The following is a 23264-nucleotide window of genomic DNA, read 5'->3' on the forward strand; positions in this document are numbered from 1 at the left end:
CAGCATACCTGAACAACCGCACCACCACCACTCCTCACATACAAAGCAATAAGAAAGTGTAAAATTTAAATCCTCTTGATGATTATCCTTTCCCTTAGCACAGTGTGAGCATTCACTGAAACTTTACTCTTCTGTGCAGAACCAACCCTCCACCCAAAAAACAGTATCTGTGTTCAGTTCACTAGGTCTAGAATATCTGTATATTTTACAAATGACTAAAGCTGATGCTATACTTGATTTTAGCCAAAAAGTAGAGAAGTGATGATTATTCTGACTCTAAATAGAACAGATTCTTTGACATATCTTTTAGGGTGAATAAAAGAATACATGGTTTCATAATAATCTCCAGTAGACTATCAGAAATGGTTTCATGTGTAATATCTATATGCATGTAAATAGGTGCAATGTAGAAAAGAGTCCAGGAACTTCCCTAGGGAATAAGCCCAAGGAGACCACATTGTATTTCCCACAGTTTGAGTGGATCCTACTGTATTTTGGGGGTGTGGTTTTCTTTTCCTGACTTGAAATATTTTTTAACCAGTGCTATTTGCTATTTGCATTCACAGCAAATATACCAAAAGATGAATAAAGGTAGGACTAACTGGTCACAGAGCCATCAGACGATGAAGGGTAAGTGAGGTGGCACCTGAGAACTGTGTCAGACTGGGACTACAGCTCCGGGTAAATCACTTGCCTAGCACGTACAAAGCCATACAGCAGATCCCCAGCATACCAGCACTGCAAACAAACAAATGAGAAGCAAGCAACTTAAAAACTAAGACAAAGATATCAGAATGGTAGTTTCTAACGTGTGAGTGTAAGTGACAAGCTACAGTGTCAGAAACACAGCCCCTTTGGAGAATGGCCCTAATGAGGGTCTGCAGTAGGACTTCCCATTTGCACAGGACTAAATGGAGTAGAATAAAAACATAATGTTCTTTTCTGCACTATAAGCAAACTACCTCAATGCTTTCTCAGCAGTTTTTCACATTAGCTATTTTAATAATCTGCCACCCTTGCAAGATACTTCTTTCATTTGGGAGCCTCTAATCTCTACTTTGAACTAACTTGCTACATTTTATAGCAAGTTATGTATTATCTGTTTCTATATTATCTCATTTTTGAAATATATACTTCCTCCCACTAATTTTTAAAAGCCAGAAGAGAATTGAGCTGCTATCAATTCACTGGCTCATTTTTTTTTTTTCATTCTTCCACTAAGCATTCATTAGCTATGCTCCTAAAAGCATGCAAGGAGAAAACCAAGAAAACACTAAAAGTTATAGTTGAAATTTTCTCACACAAAGGTTTTGCTGGCCCTCAAGTCTCCTTCCCCATAGGGACACAATCAGGGTCTGAGGTTACACTCTCCCTGCCCACCTGCTGGAAGGATTCACTCGTGGGATCCACACCCAAGCATTCTACCACCAAGCTATCTCTACATCCAGGACACAATCTTGAAGTTCAAGAACCTTAGTTCTTCCTTAAGAACACCTTAAGACTTGACAGTATGATAGGAAATAACGCAGAGGGGAACAACAACAACAAAAAAAAAAGCTGGACACCAGTGACGAAGGGTTTTTAGGATGCTAAGACCTTGGTTGTAAAGCCACTCACTGGACGCCTGTAATCCCAGCACTTGGGGATGAAGAGGGAGGCGAATCGCTCTGAGTTCAGAGGCCAGCCTGGTCTACCAAAGCAAGTCCAGGACAGCCAAGGCTACACAGAGAAACCCTGTCTCGAAGGAAAAAAAAAAAAAAATCAGTTGTAATCCCAATACACAGGTGAGAGAAGAAGAAATGTTTCTAAGCCACAGGTAAGGTGGTAAGGGCCCTAGAACTCGGTTCTCAACCACGGAGGAAAGTGGAGAAGGGGGCAGGGCCAGGGGGAAATAAATATTCAACCATTTTCTTTCATTGCCTGCAAAGAGATCACTCACTACTCAGCCTACTCTAAATTTTCAGAGGCTTTCTGCTGACAGCAGTAACTATAGTCAAAAGAAGTAATCACTCTTTTTCTGAAGCCCGAAAGATGTTATTCAACTAACTATGCCATACCACTGTGAAAAAGAGCAATCTTATTTTACTGCACCAGCGATGTGCTGTTAGGAACTGTCCCACTAGTTTCAAGAGCAGTTTTACCCGCCCTATCTGTCAGATACTCGCCGTCTTCCTACGGCTACACAATGCTATACCACAGTCACTTTCTGTCTTAAAAACAAAAAGGATCTCATGTAACTACCCAGGCTGGACTCGAAATCATTATGTAGAAGAGAATAGCATTAAACTTAAGAGCCTTCCTTTTACTTCCGTGCCTAGTTTTATGCAGAGCTAGGGCTTAATTTTAAACCAGGGCCTCTGATTCTCTCGTATCACCACAGACTTCCCACACCTTTCTTTTTTTTTTTTCCTGACCAGGCTGGCCTTGAACTCAGAGATCCGAGTGCTTCTGCCTCCCCACGTGCTGGGATTAAAGGCGTGCGCCACCACGCCCAGACACCTCCCTCGTCTTAAAGGAAATCTCTGCTCCAATGTTTAAGACACTCAAAATGAAATTACACTCCCTTTGTGTCTTTTCTCATTGTGGAAGCCGGCTCCACCAACATCAGAATTACTCGCAGGTACTATTGCACCGTCCATCCCCATTCCTAAGTACTGGGAAGTCCGGTCAGCCCACGGTCACGCTAATGCTAGGGTTTGCAGAAGAGCAAAAAAAGGGAAACTGAAAAACCATGTGGTTCAACTATCCAGACTGCCTTGGGGCAACCTCCCAGCATCTGAACTCGTCTCCTGCAGACAGCATTCCGTAAATATTTACTGGACACGAGCTTTACATCACGCAGAACTTCTCGGGGGCAACGCTCGAAGCCCCGGGACCGAGCGCGTGCGGGTGGGACCTAGCAGAGACCGCGGCGCCCCGGGCACAACAGAAGCACCCGAGGAGCTGAGGCACCGACTGAACAGCTGGACCGGGGCGGAGGCGTTACCGGGCTGCAGCAGCGCTGGCGACACGCCGCCAAGCGTTCTCCTCCAGCCGGGAAGGCGTGATCGCCAAAGAATTCCACCGCGGGCGGCGCCAGCCAGCGCGGACCGGCCTGAGGACCTGACTGACCAGCTCCCCGATGCTCCAGGGCCGACGCGCGAGGCCTCCGGGTGCCGCGCCGCGGGCACGAGCTTCTCCCCGAACTCCCGAGCGCAGAGTTCGCCGCCACTGTGCAAGGCCGCAGCCAAAGGATAAAGGGGAAGAGAACGTAGACACGGCCACCCGGGACCACGGGGCTCAGCCCCTGCTCCGTTAGCTCGCGGCTCAATCTAGCCTCCCGCGGGAGGGCCCGCCCCCTCCCCGGCTTGTGATTGGTCCTTAACAGCTCCTCGCCGCTGCGTATAGGCTGTTGGTCGCAACCAATCGCCCGGGGCTTTGTTCCGTGGCCCTATGGGAGATGTAGTCCCGGGTACTCCGTCCTTATGGAAACCAGAGCGTCTCTTCTATGGATTCCGGAAATGCATCGCAAAGTCCTTCTCCAAGTTCTAGTCTAGGAATCCATACTATAGCATCGGTAGGCGACAGTGGTGTAGTAGCAAGGGCCAGGAACCCAAAGTCAGAAAATTAATTGTAGCCTAGTTTTGCTGACACTAAATATCTAGTCTCCCTCATCCATAGAAATGAAATACTAGGATGGAAGTGACTATTAGTTTATAGAATTGCAGTAGGGATTAAAATAAAAATTTGTGTGTGCACTGTGGAAATTCTGGGGTAGTGTAGTTGCTAATAGTCACATTGCTAATAAACATTTATTGAGTACCTATATGTAATGTAAAACGTTGATATGCACACTTGGAAAGTACAAGGGGGTCAGTAAGGAGAACCCTTCGCATAAATAATTAAACGTGAGAAAAGAAATGCCTCAAAGGACTTGTGGTAGTCTAAAGCATATAAGCACCTGGGTATTTTCTGTGAGGCACAAAAACAGGAAGGTTCTGGGTTTGGCTAGCTGCCAGCCTGAATGAAAAACTGGTGAGCTACAGGTTCAGAAAAAGATCTTGTTCTCAAGGGAATACGGTGGATAGTGATAAAGGAGCATACCAAAAGTATGATAAGCTAATAAAACAAAGGTCCCAAATCGAGATGCTTTATGAGTGAAAAATGAGAACATGACTTCTCCAAGGTAAGGATGAGGGGGTTTATTGTAAATATGAAGGAGAGTGCAGCCGAAGGCATCTCAAAGAATGCATACTGAACTGGGTCAAAAGAGGAAAGAGAGAAGAGGAGAGCAAGAGAGGAAGAGAAGGGAGAGGGGCAAGAGAGGGGTCCAGGAGCCCAGAGTGGAGGCCCAAAACACTTGTCCAAAATGGCAGGTTCATAGAAATAAGAAGCAGAAGGAAGGGGAGCCCTTAAGCTGGAGAGGTTAGGTGGGGACATGGTGAGAAGTGATGCAAGAAGCCGCAGGTGCTGAGCGAGCCTCGTTCCGGGTCTCTCTGAAATCTGGCACTCTATAAAAACAATGGTAGAAATATCAGAGGGGGAGGTTACAGCAAAGTGGAGAAACCTCAGCTATGGGCCTCAGAGGCTGTCTGAGGGGGTTAGACCTTGGAAACCAGTGTCTTGTTGATACAGTCCAAAGGTTTTTACCTTTTAATCGCAGGGTGTTAGGTCTGACACAGAGGCTGGCATGAATGGCTATTTAGAAGATTAAAATAGTCCAAGATAAATTTAAGAAGGTTGCAGACCTGCAATATTTCACGCTCTAATTCATCACCCAAGCTCTAATGAGTTAATCAGCCTGCAGAAGGTTTGGTTTGAAGGTGCAGCTCCTGGGAGCTGCTATTCACCAGACTTAATCAGCTTAAAAGTCAAAGAGCCAAATTTGATAGCTGTTAATTCCTCTCACCTTTCGCAATGAGATTTAAGAAGAAAAAGAGAACCATGATGGCCATCTTATATTAGAGTGAGATGTTGCTTAAAAACCAAGTATAAATAACTAAAAAAATCCATTTCTGGTACTGATTTTAGTTCTTCTTTTGCAACTTTAGTTCTCTTTTGTTGCCCTGTTTGATCTGTCCTTAGTTTCTTTCCAGTGGTGCCTGTCTTAGTTTCTATTGCCATGACCAAAAAGCAAGTTGGGGGGAAAAGGGTTTATCCAGCTTACATTTTCACAGCGCAGTTCATCATTGGAAGTCAGGTCAGTAATTCACACAGGGCAGGCTCCCTGAGGCAGGCGCTGATGCAGAGTCCATGGAGGGGTGCCTACTGCTGTTAGGTTAAGAGTGGAAGCCGAAAAAACTCACTTCAGAGACGGAGGCTTAAAATGCAAGCTTTATTTTCTGCATGCGCAGGGAGGCAGCCGGTTCAGAATCTGAACTGCATCCCCAAAGGGAGATTGTACAACTGTTTTAAAGGATGCAAACAGGAGTGGAGTGGGCTGTTGAGTTGACCAATCATATTTTGACACAAGGGGTTGAGCAAGGAAGTAAATGTGGGTGACTGGGCCTTTCCAGGTCACCTGATTTCAGGATCCTCCACTCAGTTATTTGCAGTCATGTCTGCTCCTGGACTCTGAACCAGAATTTAGGATGATAAAGGAACAAAGGAGTGAGCAAGCTTTAAATCAAGACAGGCAACACATTTACAACCTGTGTGTCTTAGCTTAGATAACAGATAATGGCACCTTCTCTTTTTACATCCTTTACTGATTAACAGACAAAAATGAAACATCTGAAGAAACAAGATAGGCATTGGGTTCCAGGGCCTGGAAATATGAACTCAGTTTTGACTGCCAGCAAGATGGAACTTGTTCCTGACATGGTTAGACCCGGAAAATTGTCTCTTAACACTACTTGCTGGCTTGTTCACCCTCTTATATAACCTGGGATCACCAGCCCAGGGATGGTACCACCCAAAATGAGCTGGGCCATCCTCCATAAATCACTGAAGAAAACACCCTACAGATGGATCTTACAGAGGCATTTTCTCCAACTGGGCCAGCATAGAGCTTATGGCCTGCTACTGGGTCAATGCTCTATCCTCTTAACCTCTAAACCTCATTCTTAGTCTTCCCTATCCTCATTTCAATTTTTTTTATGAAGTTCTGCCCATAATACCATTTCCTGGCTTTTGCTGAGTATTCACAGGGACATTCTGCCTCCTGTGTAACTACTATTTGCAGAATGAACCATCCTCTTCTGGTCTTGTCTTGCAATGGACCATACAACGCACTCCCTATTCATCTGCCAACATGGCTTCCCTTCCAGGAAGTTCCTAGCCATACAAAAGGAGTTACATATGTGCCTCATCCTTGAACTCCCAAGCTTTTCTTCTGTCCTTTTGTTTTCTCAGTAAAGAAGCCTAACCTGCTGTGGTGTGAACTTGTTTTGAAACAGGGATTCACACAGACCCAGACAGCCTGACTCCCTAAGAATGACCTTGACTTTCTGATCCTCCTGACTCTACCTCACAAGTGCTGACCATACAGGTATGAGCCATCATCCCTGGCCACAACCAAGCATTTTTGTACTGCCCAACAGACAACACAAAGATCAGTCCTGGCCACTCTTATTGTCCAACTTCCTATTAACCTTTCCAGTGAGGGCTTTTCTAATTTCTAGGGATTTTGATTACTAAATGGCCGTTCCTTTATGCCACAGAAATCTCGGGTGAGGGTTCAGAATTTCTTTGATGTTTATAAAAACACAAATGTCCAAGTCATTGACTAGACCTTCATGCTGTGAAACCTAGAAGAAAGAACTGGATGTATACACGATTAACACATGTTTATCTCCTGAGAATTCGGGACTGACCTGCTGTTTAAACATTCCTCCTGAGTCATGCACTACGCACCCTGAAGTGGGTCAGTTCCGACTCCCCATCTCAAGTTTGCCCCACGCTACATACAAGTTTCCCCATCCCTCCTTTTCTTCTTCTTCTTTTTTTTTTTTCCTTTCTTCCTTTCTGAGGCAGAGTCTCATTTGTGTAAGCCAAGCTATCCTGGAACTCCTTATGTAGGTAAAGATGACCTTGAACTTCTGATCCTTCTTGTTTCCACCTACAGAATACCAGGACCATAGGCATGTGCCACTAGACTTGGTTTACTCGGTGCTGGGGCTGGGAACCCAGGGTTCTGTGTGTGCTGGGAAATCATTCTACCAAATGAGCCACATCAGTCAGTCTCTGACTCTTTGAGGAAGGCAAATATAACACCAAAATGAGTGTTTTCAAATACGAGAGGTTTGCTTACAGTTAACCCAGTGTATCCTTTATGATATGATAAATCATATGATAAATGATAATATGATTTAAAAGAACAGATGCTTTTTCTTTGACAGGTTTAATTGATAACTCATGATCAGAAATAAAAACAACCTCTAGGATGACAGTATAAATATTTTATTGTTTCTCATGGCTTATTTCCCTTCCCCATCTATCATTAGATAGTACTAATCCAATCTCTTGCTAAATATTGTAGAGGGGTTAAAAGTTTTTTGAGAAATGAGTTGACTGTGGACACCCTAAAGTACAAGTTCTTAGTTAAGAAAAATTACTTTCGGGATTCTTTTTCACATTTCCAGTTGGAGCAAAGCACCCGCTTCAAATGCAACAGTCAAGGTGAAAGGTCAGTAAGATTATCAGCAAACACTGGTAAATGAAAAAGAACAAATTTCTCATTGTTTGTGGAAACTTTTCAAAGCCAAGGAAACAGATGTAGTCAGAAGACACATTGCCCCATCTCCATTCACACTTTAATGGCAATTAGCAACTGTTTTTGTTTGTTTATAGCTCATTTCCTGATCATTAAGGACCAACATTTAAAAGGAGTTCCCACTTTGTTTGCTACAAGCTGTCAGCATGATGGCAACTCTCTCTTGGGGCGGGGTGTGTGTGTGTGTGTGTAGTTTTGGACAACAGTAATGGAAAATTAATACACACTGAACAGACCAGACACCAAGTGGAAAGTACAGATGATGTCCTGTGTCCTTGACCCAGACAGCCACACGGTGACTCACTGCCCCATTCAACTTGAACTCCTTCCCTCTAGTACTGTTGACTCACAGGAGTGAAGCAAAGGAGTGCAAAAGGGCCTCACCTCCTGCAACCGAGAATGGCACCCCTCTCCATGCTAAGGCATGACAGAGCTCCACCTGAGACCCTATACTGCTGCCTTCTTGTCTTACCGGGAACGGCTATGGTCAGGTCCTTCTTTAAAAACAAACAACTTCTACAAAAAGCTCTGGGGGAAAAACATGAGCATCGTGAATCAAGAGACAGCATTTCCTTCTTGACTCCACCCCCATCTCTGGCAATGGAACTCACTTCCCAAGGAAGATTCCCGCCCCCGCCCCCCAAATCAGACTGTCCAATCCTCTACCGTGAAGAGATGACTGAAAACTCTACTTCAAAGACAGTGAGAGAGGGAAGAGGATGGCTCAGCAGTTAAGGAGACTCACTGCCCTTCCAGGAGACCAGAGTTCAGTTCGTGGCACCTGTGTCTGGTGGCCCAAAACTACCTGTAACCCCATCCCTGACCCTCTCATGCACTGCACTCACATACACACACCTACACAAACACACACATTTGCATAATTGAACATGATAAAAATTAATTATCCAGAAATGTTAATGAAGACCAACAGGATGGCTCAGGAGGTGAAGGTGCCTGCCACCAAGCCTGACAGCCATAGTTGGATCCCTGGGATTCACATGGTAGAAGAGAAGAAACTCCCAGAAGTTGTCCTCTGACCTCCATACACATGTCATCACACGGCCACATACATACACAATGGATTAAAATGTAATAATAGAATAAAAACCCATTTTTTTAGATTTTAATGAGCCTGACTTTGGGGACGCGCTGTAATCTCAGCATTTTGAAGGTAGAAGAAGGAGCATCAGGAGTTTAAGGTCATTCTCAGCGATATACTGAGTTCAAGGTCGACTGGGGCTAATGAGTCTCTCAAAGAACAACAAAAAAGCTTTGTTTTAATTATTAAAAGGGGGCCATACTGACATATGCCCATAATCTCCCTACAATTAGGAAGCTGAAGCAAGAAGATCATCAGTTTGAAGCCAGCCTGTGCTACCCAGAGAAATACTGTCTCAAGAAAAAAAAGTTTTAAATGTTAAATTATCTTTTGCACAAACTATTTTTCCCATGGGCAGGGCCATCTCATAATGTTTAATTCCACTAATGACATTACTTATATTTAAGTCCAGTTGATCTTTAGATAAGCAAGAAAAAAAGAATCCTAGAATCCCAAACATGCCCTCCCAAGGCCAGCCACATAAACGTAAAAGGCATACAGATGTATTTCAAACATCAAACCTTTACCAGACCTTCAGGGTACCAATTTGTGATTGCTTCCCCAGTCATAAATCCTGAATGTTTTGGTTTCCATACTTTCACTAACCACCTCTAGATCACCCTGTTTTCATAGGATTTAAGTGATCTGGTTCACTTAATTTAAAAAAAAAAAAGAAAAAAGAAAACCTACTCTTTCATTTCATTTAGCTAAAAATTCAGAAAGAAACTCAAGGGAAAAGAACCAATACATCACAGGCATTGAAACTGCTTCTGCCTGACACAGGATGGGAAAGAATGAGCTGCAAGGAAAATCCTCTGAGCATGTGCACGATCATGTATGTACAGGGGCACATGTGCATGTACACGATCATGTATGTACAGGGGCACATGTGCATGTACACGTGGAAGCCAGAGGAAAACTCGGTTCTCTCCTTCCACCACATGGGATCCAGGGATCAAACTCAGGCTGTTAAGACTTGCGGCAAGTGCCTGGACCTGCTGAAACATCTTACAGGCTCCTGGGCTCTTCCTTCCCTCCTTCCTTCCTTCCTTCCTTCCTTCCTTCCTTCCTTCCTTCCTTCCTTCCTTCCTTCCTTCCTGTGAGCTCTGAGGCTCAAACTCAGGTCTTTAAGCGCTTCATAGACTGACCTTTCTTCTTAGCTCCTCCCTTATTCTATCTTCTGTTGTTTGTTTTTGAGACAGAGTCTCACTATGTATCCCTAACTATCCTGAAACTCTCTAGGTAAATCAGGCCTGTCCTTGAACTCACAGAGATCTACCTGCCTCTGCCTCCCAAGCTCAAGGAGCAAAGGTGTATGCTACCACATCCAGCTCACCACACCTCTTAATAAACTTTGTCAAAGTTTCCAGGAAACAACCTATACTTCAGCCTTTATTGCATTCTGATAGGGTCAGGGGTTACAGAAACAGCATCAGAGGTCGCTTTCCCCGTAGAGGGCAGAGGAGAAGGCAGTGTAATCCAGGGCCCCGGGAACACTGCCTGGGCCCGAGTAAGGGGGCATTCTCTTGATGCAGTACTGAGCCTGATCCGGGGGCAGCTCTCGGCGAAGTTCCTCTGCCAAGATGTAGGGCTGGAAAAAAAAAACACACACACACACACACAACAAGGGGTGCAAATTAAACAGGGAACACTAGAATATAAGCCATCTTAATATCTATGCATTTCTTATATTGGCAAGGCTTACATGTAGGGAGTCTACTACTCAGTGTCCCAGTTAATGAACAAACACTGGGTCCATATAGAGTGAGTCTACAAGGTGGCCAGCAGGAAATTCAGCATGCTTCGTAAACACACATGGGAATTATTGCCCATACTACTCATATGTGAGTGATAAATGTTCCAACTTAAATTTCCCACCTCATAGGTCAAGTTGGTTTACATCATAAACTGAGGAGAACATAGGAATGAGTCACTTGACTTCACATAACTTATGTTTTTAGAAACACCTTTTCATGCTCTTGTCATTAAAAATATGAAAATATGTCACTGCTAGGAAAAACACTTCTCTTTAAAAAAGGTTAACATTGACATTGGGGGACAAAGCTTTAAAAACATATGGGAACTGTCCTTTAGAAAGCCCTCACCCATGTTCTGGGATGAGCTTTGCTCTTTCCCTGAGCTTCTATCTCTCTATAAACCCCTGCTTAATTCATATTAAAAATATCCAGCTGGAGAATTGGCTCCGCAGGTAAAGGCTGCAGAAGCCTGGAGAACACCGATCGTCCCTGGAACCCACATAAAAGGGGAAAAAGAGAACTGACCACACACACACACACACACAGGAGAATCCCTTGAAAGCCTGCAGGCAAGCTAGCCTTGCATACACAGCAGGACATAAAAGGGTCTCGGTCTCAAACAAGATGAAGGACAGACTGACATCTGAGGCTGTCCTCTGACCGCCACATATGTTAGGGCCCACATGCATGCATGCACAGCCCCTAGGTAGTCAAGATTAAAAAAAAGAAGAAGAAAAACATTTAAAACAAAAGAAAAGCTATGCAAGCAGACCTTATCAGAAGCCAGGATCCGGAAGGAGGCGATGACCTGCTCTGCGGTGTCCGTGTCTGCAGTCTCTCTGGTCATGAAGTCAATGAAGGACTGGAAGGTGACAGTGCCTTGTCCGTTGGGGTCAACCAGAGTCATAATGCGGGCGAACTCAGCTTCACCCTAAGGCAAGGGGGTACAGAGACAGTGAGGGCTTTGGGGTTGGAAAACCTAATGGAACTTCCACATGGTTCTTTTCACTCTCTGGAAAGGGTTCCCCTTGTGGGTGACTGAGGTGCATTTCCGTCAGTTTCACATGTTATTCTGGCATCAAGCATGTCAGAAGGCTGTCCTTTCTGTAGCCCCTGTTGCCCTTTGGGTTACATGACAGCGAGGGAAGAGTCATCAGCCAGCACTTGTTCTTTAGTTTAAATTACCAGAGGAATCAAAGCAGGTCATGTTCAAAATACTTATTAAAGACCAGAAGTACAGCTTGGTATTAGAGCATTTGACTAGTATGCCGCCAGCACCACAAAAACAAACAAACAAACAAAAACAGTGCTATATATATGCATATATATATATATATATATATATATGTGCATATCTGGAATTCTGGTGTTCAGGAAGTTGAGGCAGAAGAATGGCAAATTTGAGGCCAGCCTGGAGTATACAGTGAGTTCCAGGCTAGCCTCATCTGGGTTACACGTGATATCCCAAGTGCTGGGACTACAGGTACATGCCACTCACATGATTTTCTGGATTGTTTTATAGATTTATATATTTAATTTATTCTTACACTGCTGGAACTCTAACCCCTGGGTTAGAGGCAAAGGCAGGAGGATCTCAGCAAGTTCAAAGCCACACTGGGCTATCAAACAAGACACAGTTTCAAAAATAGATAAATACATAACTTCTCAAAGGCTAATACAACGCTCACAGAATGTATTACTATAATCTGTCATCTTTCTTTCCTTTTTCTTTTCTGAGGCAGAGACTTCCCTATATAGTTCTGGCTGGCCTGGAACTCATGGAGATCTGCCTGCCTTTGCCTCCCATGAGCTGGGATTAAAGGCTTGCACTATCATGCCCAGCCTTTAAAAATCTCTTTTCTAGCTTTTAAAATATTAAAGAAAAACACACTTAAAAACTCAGGAAAGTAGATGCCATTAAAATTGTACACTTTAAGTGGTTTCATTGAAATATATGAGTTATATTAATAAAACTTTAAGAAATCACCAGGAAATTTCATATCCTCGTTGCTTTTACATTAAAAGCAAAAACAACAACAACAAAAAAGACAAACAAAAAAACCTTGCTGGGTACAGAATGAAATGCATTTTTAACTCTATAGCATTATTTTCATGTAGTGATAAGCAGATTTTAAAAAAGCATTGCCCTGTGATATGAGAATGAACCACCGGGAAAAGTGTCACATCATGTCCTACGGTCCAGGCTTGACATCATAACAGAGGTTGGTAGAATTTCAGCTCGGGTCTTACCAAGTCATAGCCCATGGAAATGAGGCAGGCTCGGAAATCCTCGTGATCCATCAGGCCATTCTTCCTCTGTGCAAATGCAAAGAACAGAGAGAGAGAGAGAGAGAGAGGGAGCGAGAGAGCAGTTAGGGATGAGATGAACAGCTCTGCTTGACCCAGTGAGCAAGGTGGTTAGGAAAGGCTGACTTATGGCCCAGCTACAATCAGAGGTCATGCCCGATTTATAGGAGGACAAGCCACCAGTACAAGAATGTTAGAAAAATAGTCTATTTAAACAGGGAAGAGGAGACTGGACTGTGACTCAGTGGGAGAGCGCTTGCCTAACATGCATGAGGTTCCAGGTCTGATCCTCAGCACTGCAAAATAAAATAAAAGAAAGGAAAGGAAAAGGAGGCAGGTGCTATAAAGACTAGTTAAAAATGAAGAGAATCCACATTAAAGCCAGGAAAAAAAAAAAAAAAAAAAGAGCCCATCAGGTGCTCACTACTGCCACCTACTGACAACAGCACATACTGCAAACATTTTAGAAACTTCTGGCTTAACCAATCTTGGAACCCACTGTCCAGACACAGTGGTAGGACTGAATCTAGCCAGGGCTAGATGTGGTGGCTTCATCTGTGTGGCAAGCTCAGCTTCTCCCCCAGACCACTTTTTCCTCTCACACAGATCACACAGTGATCTCAGCTCTGTAGAAGCAGGGTAACTGACGTAGAATCCTGGTTGGGGTGGAAAATGTTCCTGTGTACACGTCTGAGGGTTGTAAGGGGGACAGCTCATACCAATATGTCTTTTTTGGCAATTCAGCTGATTTTGTTCACCCAGGAAATGGCGGGTTTAGAAAGCCCTCCTGCGAATGGAACCTGTGTCGCAGCTCTCAGGTCTGTGGTCCTAGCCCGCCCCAATGCCAGCCACGCTGCAGCCCTGCGCGCTGCCTTATAGCTGCCCTGTCCGCTTCCCGTGGTGCCCTGCTCTGGCTCCTGCGCCTGCTTCAGAGCAATGACTCCAGGGGTCAGAACCCTTCTCTCTTTCCCTTCTCCCTTCTTTCAGATGGGAGCTCATGGCAGAGATGGTTACGTGCAGGCTCCCTGGCTTCGCTAAACTAGCTCCCACTGCCAGGGTAGGAGGACGGGCTTTCCGCGATGGCGCAGGAAAGTACTGCTTCCCTATTGCCCTCAGAGTTTGCAATGACTGTGCCACTCACTGTTTCCTCCTCCCACACAGCGCTCGGATCTTGATGTTAAGTTCTGCGGTGTTTGCTCCATCTCATATCTGCCCTTTTCTTCATTTTTATCACTCCTGTCCCTGAACCCAAAGTTCCTTCCTAATCCCTTTCCTTCATTTCTCCAGGAGCCACATCTGGCCTTCTGTTCACTCTCTTCACCCCAACACCCCCACCCCCCAGTCCCAGCTGGCATCCTAACGAGCTTACTGGAAACACAGCTCCTGTGCATTCAGCAGCTCAGATGTCCACTGGAGGAATCTCTCCGGCCACACCCCCTATGGAGCTTCCATCCCATCTGACAGTCCTTTTTCTTATTTATTGCTTTCTCTTTTTTTATTTTTATTTTTCTTTTCTTTCCTTTTTTTTTTTTTTTGAGACAGGGTTTCTCTGTCTAGCCTTGGCTGTCCTGGAACTCACTCTGTAGACCAGGCTAGACTCCTACTCTCATATCTTCCTGCCTCTGCCTTCCAAGTGTTCTTTTTTATTTCTTGAGAGAGGGTCTCACGATGTATTCCTGCCTGGCCTCAACTTGCTATGTGGACCAGGCTGGCCTCAAACACACGGGGATCTTCCTGCCTCTGTTCCCTGCATGCCAAGATTAAAGGCCACCACACCCGCCCCATTTTTCTATCTAGTAAGAACTCTAGAACATCTAAACATCTGATCTTAACACCAACAAACCCCAAGAAAACTTTGTTTCCAGTGCTTAATGTAAATAAACCTTTTCTACATTTAAAAATATTTTAGCTGCACTTGCTTACTTAATCTTTATGTTTGTATGCCTGAGTGAACGTGTGTGTGTGTGTGTGTGTGTGTGTGTGTGCGCCACATGTATGCACAGGCCCTCAAAGGCCAGGGGCCTGAGTTACAGGTGGTTGTGAGCCACTGTGTGGGTGCTGGGAACTGAACTCAGTCCTTTTCAGGAACAGCCAGTGCTTTTTACCACCAAACCAGCTCTCCAGCCCAAGCAGGCGCTTTCCCTAAAGAGAGCTAAGCTTTGATGTTAACTACAGTGTACTAGATCTGCAGGAAACATAGCAAGCTATGTTGGTTTTGTTCGTTTGTTTGTTTGTTTCCATCGTTTGTTGTGGATTTTGTCTCCCGCCCCCCTTTCTCCCAGGCTGAGGACCCAACCCAGTGCCTTGTGTTTGCTAGGCATGTACTCTTACCTGAGCTGATTTCCTAGGAAACAAGGTCAAAGCCTCGATACAGCTTCACTTGACGTGACACTGAGACTTACCACTGCCTGTTTGATAGCTAGTTCCCTTGGGATCACTCAACCAGTCTCCTGTGGACTTTCTGGAGCAGCAAGATTTAAAGTGACCAGCAGGGCATGATGGCATGCTCCTGCCGTCATCTCAGTACTTGAGAAGTGGGGGTGGGGGTGGGGGTGGGGCAGGAGGACCAGGAGTTCAAGGTCATCCTCAGTCACATAGAGACCTCAAAGCCAGCCTGGGATACACGTGACTAAAACACTCAGGGTGACAGTGGGCCTGTTACTCCAGCTATAACTGCCTTTCAAACAACTAGAGAGAGAGAGAGAGAGAGAGAGAGAGTGGTACCCTGTCAAAGTGGTTGAAGGAGGCTCTGAACTCATTCATCTGCTCCTGGGTGATGCCCTTTGCATCTCTCGTCAGGATCTGGGTCTCCACCTCATTGATGGTTCTGGCGATAGTTGTCAGCAGCAACTCCCATCCAACACGGATATGCTACCAAGGGGAAGAACGAACAATCAGCTAGGCCGAGGGGGTTTGGTGCATCATTGTCACAGAAGGAGGGTGACTCAAACAAGCAGGAAATAAGCAGGGCTTGGCATAGGTTTCCTATACTTATTCTATTTTTTTTATAGTTATTATTATTGCCAGTGTGGCAGAGAGGGCTGCATGTGCAGGGGTGATGGGAAATGCTGGAATTGGTTCTCTCCTTCTACCTTCACATGGGTTCCTGGAACCCAGCGCAGGTTGTTAGACTTCATGGCAAGTGCCTTTTCCTGCTGAGCCTCCTCACCAGACTCGCCTACTTTAAAAAAATTTCCACTGCTTCAACTTTTGTGAGATTCAGTAGTGCAGGAAATATTGAGACGTGAGACTAGAGCTTTAGCAGTGACGGTCTACAAAGTGGCCCTTTGCATATTAATGCACAGTTACTTATTTATATTCCATATATTTGGGATTAGGATTTAAACCTAGGGCTTTGCACATACCAGGCAAGAGATGTACCATTAAACTACTCTCCGGTCCACACTTGTAGATTAAATATTCAACGCGGTCTATTTGTCACTAAACACATCTTCCCACTTGCCAAATAGCTGGATGGGTGCTGTGTTTTACCCGGTGGCTCCCAGGGAGACCAAACTGAACCAGAATGGTGGAAATGGGGATGGTCTTGACTTTATATACTAATTTTTAAAATAACGAATAAAGAATGGGTGTAGTGGCACATGCCTGAGAGTTTGGGGTACATGAGACCATCATGAGCAACAACAACAACAGCAAAACCCTAGCCAAAAAACAATGGGAAGAAACGAGGACAATTTAAGTTCCCCTCCAGAGAAGTGTAATGACATCAGTGTGACGATAATAATAACGTTGACGATGAACTATTGTTTGGTGCTTGAAATGGTTCATGGTGTTTAATATCCCTAGTGTTCACACGTACAGAATCTACCAGAAGCAGGGAGGGAGGCGTGCAAAGGAAACCCCTGAGAAGGTGTCAAGGTCAGCAGCAAGAGCAGCCTGCCCGTCTGCCCCCCATACCTCCATGGTGTAGTTAGTGTGCTTGTTGTCGAAGACCAGAGCTTCCTGGATGAGTTGGTGGTCGCCCTCCAGCTTGTCGATGTTGTTCTTGTAGTTGATGATGTTGTGCTCGTACTGCTTCAGCTGGTTCATCTGGTCCTCCAGGGCCCCTGTGATCTGGATGGAGCTTCGAGCGATCTCCTGTGTGTGGGAGGCAAGCGGGGTATGGGGGGCAATCAGTGAGTGGGGCAATCTCCCAGGGAGGCCAGTGGGGGTGGGGGAAGACATGAAGGCAGATAGTGATAGACTGGGCCTCTGGCTCCGTGCCAATGGCCACATCCACATCAGGGAGCCCAAGGCACTGGATGTCCCAGACAGATTAATGACAAGACCACAGGATGAAATAAGGTCAGGTCATGTCTGTCTACGGAATGGAGGAAACACACACACACACACACACACACATGATCCAAAGCAGGAGTAAGGAAAGAGTCCTGCTGACATTTTTAAAGGGTCATGTCCTGAGCACAGCCACCCTGATCTAGTGCTAGAGGCACGGGAACTGACAGACACTGGCAGAGCTGCCAGACAGATATGAGACCACTGAGGAGAATTTCTTATAATTTTAGATGTTTCTACCTCTGAGATAAAGTTAACATTTTACCCCCAAAGAGAGACAGAAAATGCCTCCTGGCTATTGTTGAGAAATCAATAAAATGAAGCCAGATCCTTGGAGCCATTCCAATGCCATTGTTCCTTGAATATTCTAGAAACACAAAGTATGTGTGAATCTTCACCTGTCCTCATCAGGGATGGATGGCTTAAAAATCTAGCTCCAGATTAAAATCAAACCTGAGAAAGAACTTCGTCATTGACAAGAGATGGCGGTGGGAATGTGCCTCTCCCTATAATCAATCCAACCTCTCCAACAGCTTTTGGCATGGAGAGATAAAGGCCACAGACAATGGCGTGGGTAGGGCAGACAGAAGCCAAGGCAGGGACGTGCTGTTCTGAAGCTCAGTATTGATTCCAGGCTCCGGAAGCCCCAGGAAGGCTGCCACCTACCTCCATCTTGTTCTGAATCCAGGGCCCAATGGCATTGGCCTGGGCAGCAAACTGGCGCCTCAGGCGTTCATTAGCATGTTGGCGAGCCAGCTCCTCCTGCAGGGACTGATCCCGGATGGGCACCAGCTGCTTCACCTGTCAGGGCAAGGACAGCAGGGTGAGAGGCCATCTCTAGTCTCATAGCATTGACCGTGGGATGAGCTCACCATCAGATATAGGCCGCTTGGGTATGGAGAAGGAAGAAGGGGAAAGTGGAAAGAAAAGGGAAAACGTTTAGGGAACAGAGAGGAAAGGGAGTCCCCTGATCAAGGGACTAGTTCTGACTGTTACCTTGTAACACCAAGGGACTGCTGCAAGAACAGCTTAGGGTTTTTAAGAGTCTATCTAAGCACCACTCCTCTATCAGGAGTTCTCTCGCTGCAGCACCAAGCCCATGGCGGCTGGGACCACAGTACAGAATCATGAACTTGAAGGTGGCGAAAACTGACATCTTTACTTTCACTCTCCCTGACTGGAAATTAGCGTTTCCTTCATTATGGATGTGGGCATCAGATACACACAGGATTCAGTAGAACCTGGAACTCTCACAACAGCCACCCGGCATTCAGAGGGCAACTCTGTGTGCTTGGCTCTCTCCTTCTACCTCTATGTAGGTTCTGGGGACCAGACTTGGGTCCCCAGGCTAGGACAGCAAGTACCTTCACCCACTGAGCCAACTCAGGGGAGGATTTTAAAATGTTTTCGTGACAGTATTAATATCGTAACCAATATTTACTTTGCCAAATTTTATAATATTTTCTTTAAGGAAAATAACTTCTATTGTCTTTCCTCACAAGTCACAGAAGTTGCCAAACAGCATGACAATTCAATGCATCTATAAAACCTGGAAGGAAGGAAAGTCTGAGGGTGATGCTAAATTAGCTCATCCTGCATCCCAAGGTCTCCCTTCTTCCCTCAACCCTTTCTCCACATCCCACACCCAGCCGACAGCCAGCCACCCACTTAATCCTTCCCTCATGCCATGCCATGGCTGCTCATTTCCTCCCTCCCTCACCCATGCCCCTCCCCCAGCCCCCAGCTGCCCACCTTGTCCCACTTGTTGCGCAGCTCATCCATGGTGACCGTGCTGTAGGGGTTGCTGGAGCTGATGCGGATGTTGTAGCTCTGGATCACCTTCTCCACCTCGTTCTGGATGGCCAGGATGGACTGCCGCTCCCCGTCAGCCTCGGGCAGCGTGGCCTTGAACTGCTCATGGGCAGTGATCAGACTCTATGCCGGGGAACAGCGCAGAGAAGCAATCTGATGAGAGTGTCCCGCTGTGTGTTTATTTGTTTTTAGGGAAGGTATCAAGTAGTCAGACTGGTCTTGAACTTGCTAGGTAATCACACGTGACCCTGAACTCCTGATTCCCCGTCTCCATTCCCAGCCTCTGGGATCAACACATGTACCACCACAACAGACTTTAGTGTAAACCTGGTGTGTGTGTTCACGTGTGTATAGAGGTCAGAGGTCCACCTTGTCTTTTTAGACAAGGACTCCCACGGCCTGGCTGCTCTCTGATGAAGCTAGTCTGGATGACCAACTAGTCCCTGCCCATCTCCCCTTCCCTAGCACTGAACTACAAGCATAAGCTATCATTCCCAATTTGTTCTTTCTTTATTTTTTTTAACATAGATTCTGGGGATTGAACTCATGATTTCGTACCCAGAAGGCAAAACTTCGCTGACTAAATCCAGCCCACATTATCAATTTAATTGGAAAAAGAATTACAAATGTATATTTCCTTTATATTCTGTTCTATCTCAAATTCCCCACAAATGGATTTTGAATAAACTAGGTCCTGGGTGCTTGACAGTAACTTTTCTCCCCAACACCAAAGCCGATGAGTCTTATTTATAGACTTATTTGAATGTTCTGAAGAAATATAAAGCTGAGACACTTTCAATTGGCAGGGAGCAGGTGCTATTTTGGAGGTTCTTTTGTGTGGGTGTGCTCGTCTGTAGTTACATGCATATTTGTGTGCACATGGGAACCAGAGGTCAACATCAAATGTCTTCCTTAATCTAGAACCTTGTTTTCCTTTTTTAAAGATTTATTTTATTTTTATTTGCGTGTGTGGGCATGCATTTGTGTGTGTGTGTGTGTGTGTGTGTGTGTGGTGTGGATATGGGTTTAAGCATGACATAGAATCAATGTAGAGGTCAGAGGACAACTTATGGGAATCAGTTCTTTCCTTTCACCACGTGGATTCTAGTGATTGAGCTCAGGTCAATCAGGTTTGGGGGCAAAGGCCTTTACCAGCTGAGCCATCTTACCAGCCCAGAACCCTAAGTGTTATACACATATTAAGGTATGTGCATGTATGTGACCTGAAGACAGAAGGAAGGAAATTAGCAGAAGTAGGGATAGAAGAGGGTAATGCAGAGTAAATACTTAAGTACAGGATATACTTGGACAAAACGCATCACTTTATACAACAACTATACGCTAATAGGAAGAGTGCAAGTTCAAGTCCCCTCACTTGGATCTCTTCAATGCTGTGGACAATGAACATGTCCTGCAGGTCCTCCATGGCGCCCTCCATCCAGTTGTTGAAGGGTGCAGCTCTCTTGGCAAACTCCAGGTGCAGCTGGTCAATGGTCTCCAGCAACTTCTCAGTTCTCTGAAGATTGAATAGAAGCAAGTGTTACCTCGGATTAAATAAGCTTTTTAAAAATCTTGAGACGTGCAAACACGTGCAAATGTGTATCCAGATCATTAATGTAGGTCCTGTTATTTATACTAGCTGCTGCTGGAATGATGGTAAGCCCTGCTGGTCTCCGAGAGGCCTTCTGTGTTACTTTAGTTTTGGTGCTGGGGATAGAACCCATGGCCTCAGTTATGCTAGGTAAGTGCTCCATTACCGAGCTTATTCCCTGAGGGCCTTTTGAATTAAAGAAAAATTTAATACCATCCAGAGCAGCCTCACATTTAAATTATCTGTACCACTCTCCTTGAAAATTCACACAGATATACAACTTCTTTCAGCTAAAGCAGTGATTTTTCTTTATTGAGACAAAGTCTCATGTAGTCCAGGATTGCTTAAACTTCCTTCCTTCTCTTCTCTTTTCTTTCTTTCTCTTTTAAACAGGGTCTGATATAGCTCTGGCTGTACTGAATTCACTATGTAGACAAGGCTGCCTCTGACTCCTAAGTGCTGGGATTAAAGACTCACACCACTCAACTTTCTATACAGCTCAGGATATCCTTGAACTTTGATCCTTCTATCTCTTCCTCCTGAGTTTTGATTAGTCACTGATGGCCCCAGCACAGTTTTATGGGGTGCTAGGGAGTGAACTCAGGCCCTTCTGTGTACAAGGCAAGTGTTTTACCGATCAAGCTACATTTTCTGACTTATTTTCTGGCATTTTTTCCCTTCCATATTATGTTGGCATTTTCCAGGTACACATCTCAAGCTGTGTCACCCTGAGTCAGTTATGGGCACAGCAGAGCTTTAGTGGAAGAATGGCTCAGTGGTTAAGAGCTCATACTGTTCTTCCAGAGGACCTGAGCTCAATTCCCAGCACCCACACGATGGCTCATAACCATCTGTAACTCCAGTTCCAGGAGATATGATGCCTTCTTCTGGTCTCCTACAGTGCCAGGCACACAAGTGGCACACAGGCATGCATGCAGGTAAAATGCTCACGCACATAAATTAAAAATAATATGTAAGCCTTTAAAAAATTTCCAAAGGATTTTGAGAAATTTACAGTGATTGCTACTTAATAAACAGGGCTTAGACTGTGATCCCCCAAACGTTTTAAAGTTGTGAAGTATGTTTTACTGCTGACTTGATACATTAGAGTGCAAAGCTACCAGCCTCCCTTGGTCCTCTGACTCCCACTTTTCACGTTCTTCTTAGGTCTCCATTTACTGGACAGTGTTTGGTTGTCCCCACATGAGGCCATGCAGAAACACAACTAACACCACCGATTAATTATGGATTCTCTAGTAGTTTTCAGGTCAACAGAGCTTCAAGCTTTTCACCTCCAAGGCCTCTCTCCGCTTCTGCGTGAGTGTCCCCAATCTATCCCACTGGTCACAAATTTTCTGGCACCGATCGTTGACGTTCACAGCATCATGATAGTCCAGTTCACTAGGAAAAGCAAGAAATAAAGATTAATTCTCCCAGATGGTTTGAAGAAAATGGATAGAAGCTGGAAATAAATAAGGAAGAGGTGTGTGTATATGTTCATAAATACACATGCGTATACAAATGTATGTGTGAACCAATGTACACTCATATGTGACTACCTGAGTATTTTTATCTAGCAACCCCACTTTTTTGTGGGGGGATAGAGTCTTCCATTGGCCAGGGCTTTACATTATTTAGCTAGAATGACTGGCTAGTGAGCTCTAGGCATCTACCTGTATCTGTCTTCCCAGAGCTAAAATTAAAAGAACATACTGTCATGCTCATTAAAATATTTATTTATTTATTTGTTTATTATCTATCTATTTATTTATTTATTTATTTAGTGTGTTTGTGTGTGCGTGAGGAGGTCAGAAGATGGATCCCCTGAGCAGGGGCTAATGGCAGCTGTGAGCTGCCAGACGTGGATTCTGGGAACTGAACTTGTGTCCTCTGCAAGATAGGTCATCAAGCTCTCTTAGCCACTGAGTCATCTCCCAGGGCCCTGTGTCAGGGTTTTGAGCATGGGTTCTGGGTGATCAGACTTATATCCTCATGCTTACACAGCAAGCAATCTCTGACAGCCATCTCCCGTTACCTGCCCCTATCCCCACGCCTTTTTTTAAAAAAAGACCTAATAGAAAACTGGTGGGGAGGCTAGTGAGATGGCTCAATCACTAAAGGAACCTGCCACCAAGTTTGACAGCCTGAGTTCAGTCCCTAATGTTGCCCTCTGACCTCCCCAAATGTGCTACTGTAATTACTGCCTGGCTCAGACAAGGGGATCCGTGGGGCTTACTAGGCAGCCAGCATAGCTGAATCATGCAAGCCCTTTCACATTAGGAAATTCTGTTTTGTTTTGTTTTTTTTAAAAAAAATGTGGAGAGTGACTGATAGAAACATTTGAGAGTGACTCTCAGGGTTCCCCACCCCCACCCCACACATACACACATACAAAATACATATGTAACAGAAAACTGGCAGGGCATTTCAGGGTTTTCTGAATTGTCCTCATTGAAAGTATTTATCACTTGGAATAAATGATAAGAATTAACAAAAGTCATGTTAGTCAACACTTTTCAAAGCAGACAGCACTACTGTCTTCTTAATGCCTCTGGCTAGCTTTCTCCTCCTGTGTCCTCTGAGGCCTCCTGACAGCATGACTTTTATATGGAAACTACTCCGAAAGCCAACTATGTGACACAGGTCAGTCCAGCCGAGGCGGCTGGGACAGTCACATGAGTCATGGGGAAGGAGGTGTCCACTTGCAGA

At 45.0% G+C, this 23264-nt stretch overlaps 2 protein-coding genes across 3 annotated transcripts in view; both read right to left on the minus strand.

The window, feature by feature from the left end:
- Positions 1-3316, minus strand: part of Mtr (5-methyltetrahydrofolate-homocysteine methyltransferase) — an 86124-nt gene extending 82808 nt beyond the window's left edge. The window contains exon 1 of the mRNA XM_021655641.2: positions 2987-3316. The gene's annotated coding sequence lies outside the window, so the exon portion shown is untranslated. The remainder of the gene's footprint in view (positions 1-2986) is intronic.
- A 2006-nt stretch (positions 3317-5322) lies between these two features.
- Actn2 (actinin alpha 2) overlaps positions 5323-23264 on the minus strand; it is a 70867-nt gene continuing 52925 nt past the window's right edge. For both annotated transcript variants that reach the window (XM_060372318.1, XM_021655642.2), the window contains 9 exons: positions 21848-21956; positions 20340-20480; positions 18905-19087; positions 17819-17953; positions 16775-16954; positions 15581-15727; positions 12800-12865; positions 11322-11480; positions 5323-10383 (listed from right to left, as the gene is read on the minus strand). In XM_060372318.1, coding sequence (XP_060228301.1) covers positions 10225-10383; positions 11322-11480; positions 12800-12865; positions 15581-15727; positions 16775-16954; positions 17819-17953; positions 18905-19087; positions 20340-20480; positions 21848-21956 — 1279 coding nt within the window. In that variant the 3' untranslated portion in view covers positions 5323-10224. The remainder of the gene's footprint in view (positions 10384-11321; positions 11481-12799; positions 12866-15580; positions 15728-16774; positions 16955-17818; positions 17954-18904; positions 19088-20339; positions 20481-21847; positions 21957-23264) is intronic.

This window comes from Meriones unguiculatus, chromosome 19, assembly GCF_030254825.1.
Source record: "Meriones unguiculatus strain TT.TT164.6M chromosome 19, Bangor_MerUng_6.1, whole genome shotgun sequence".
Taxonomy (NCBI): Eukaryota; Metazoa; Chordata; class Mammalia; order Rodentia; family Muridae; genus Meriones; species Meriones unguiculatus.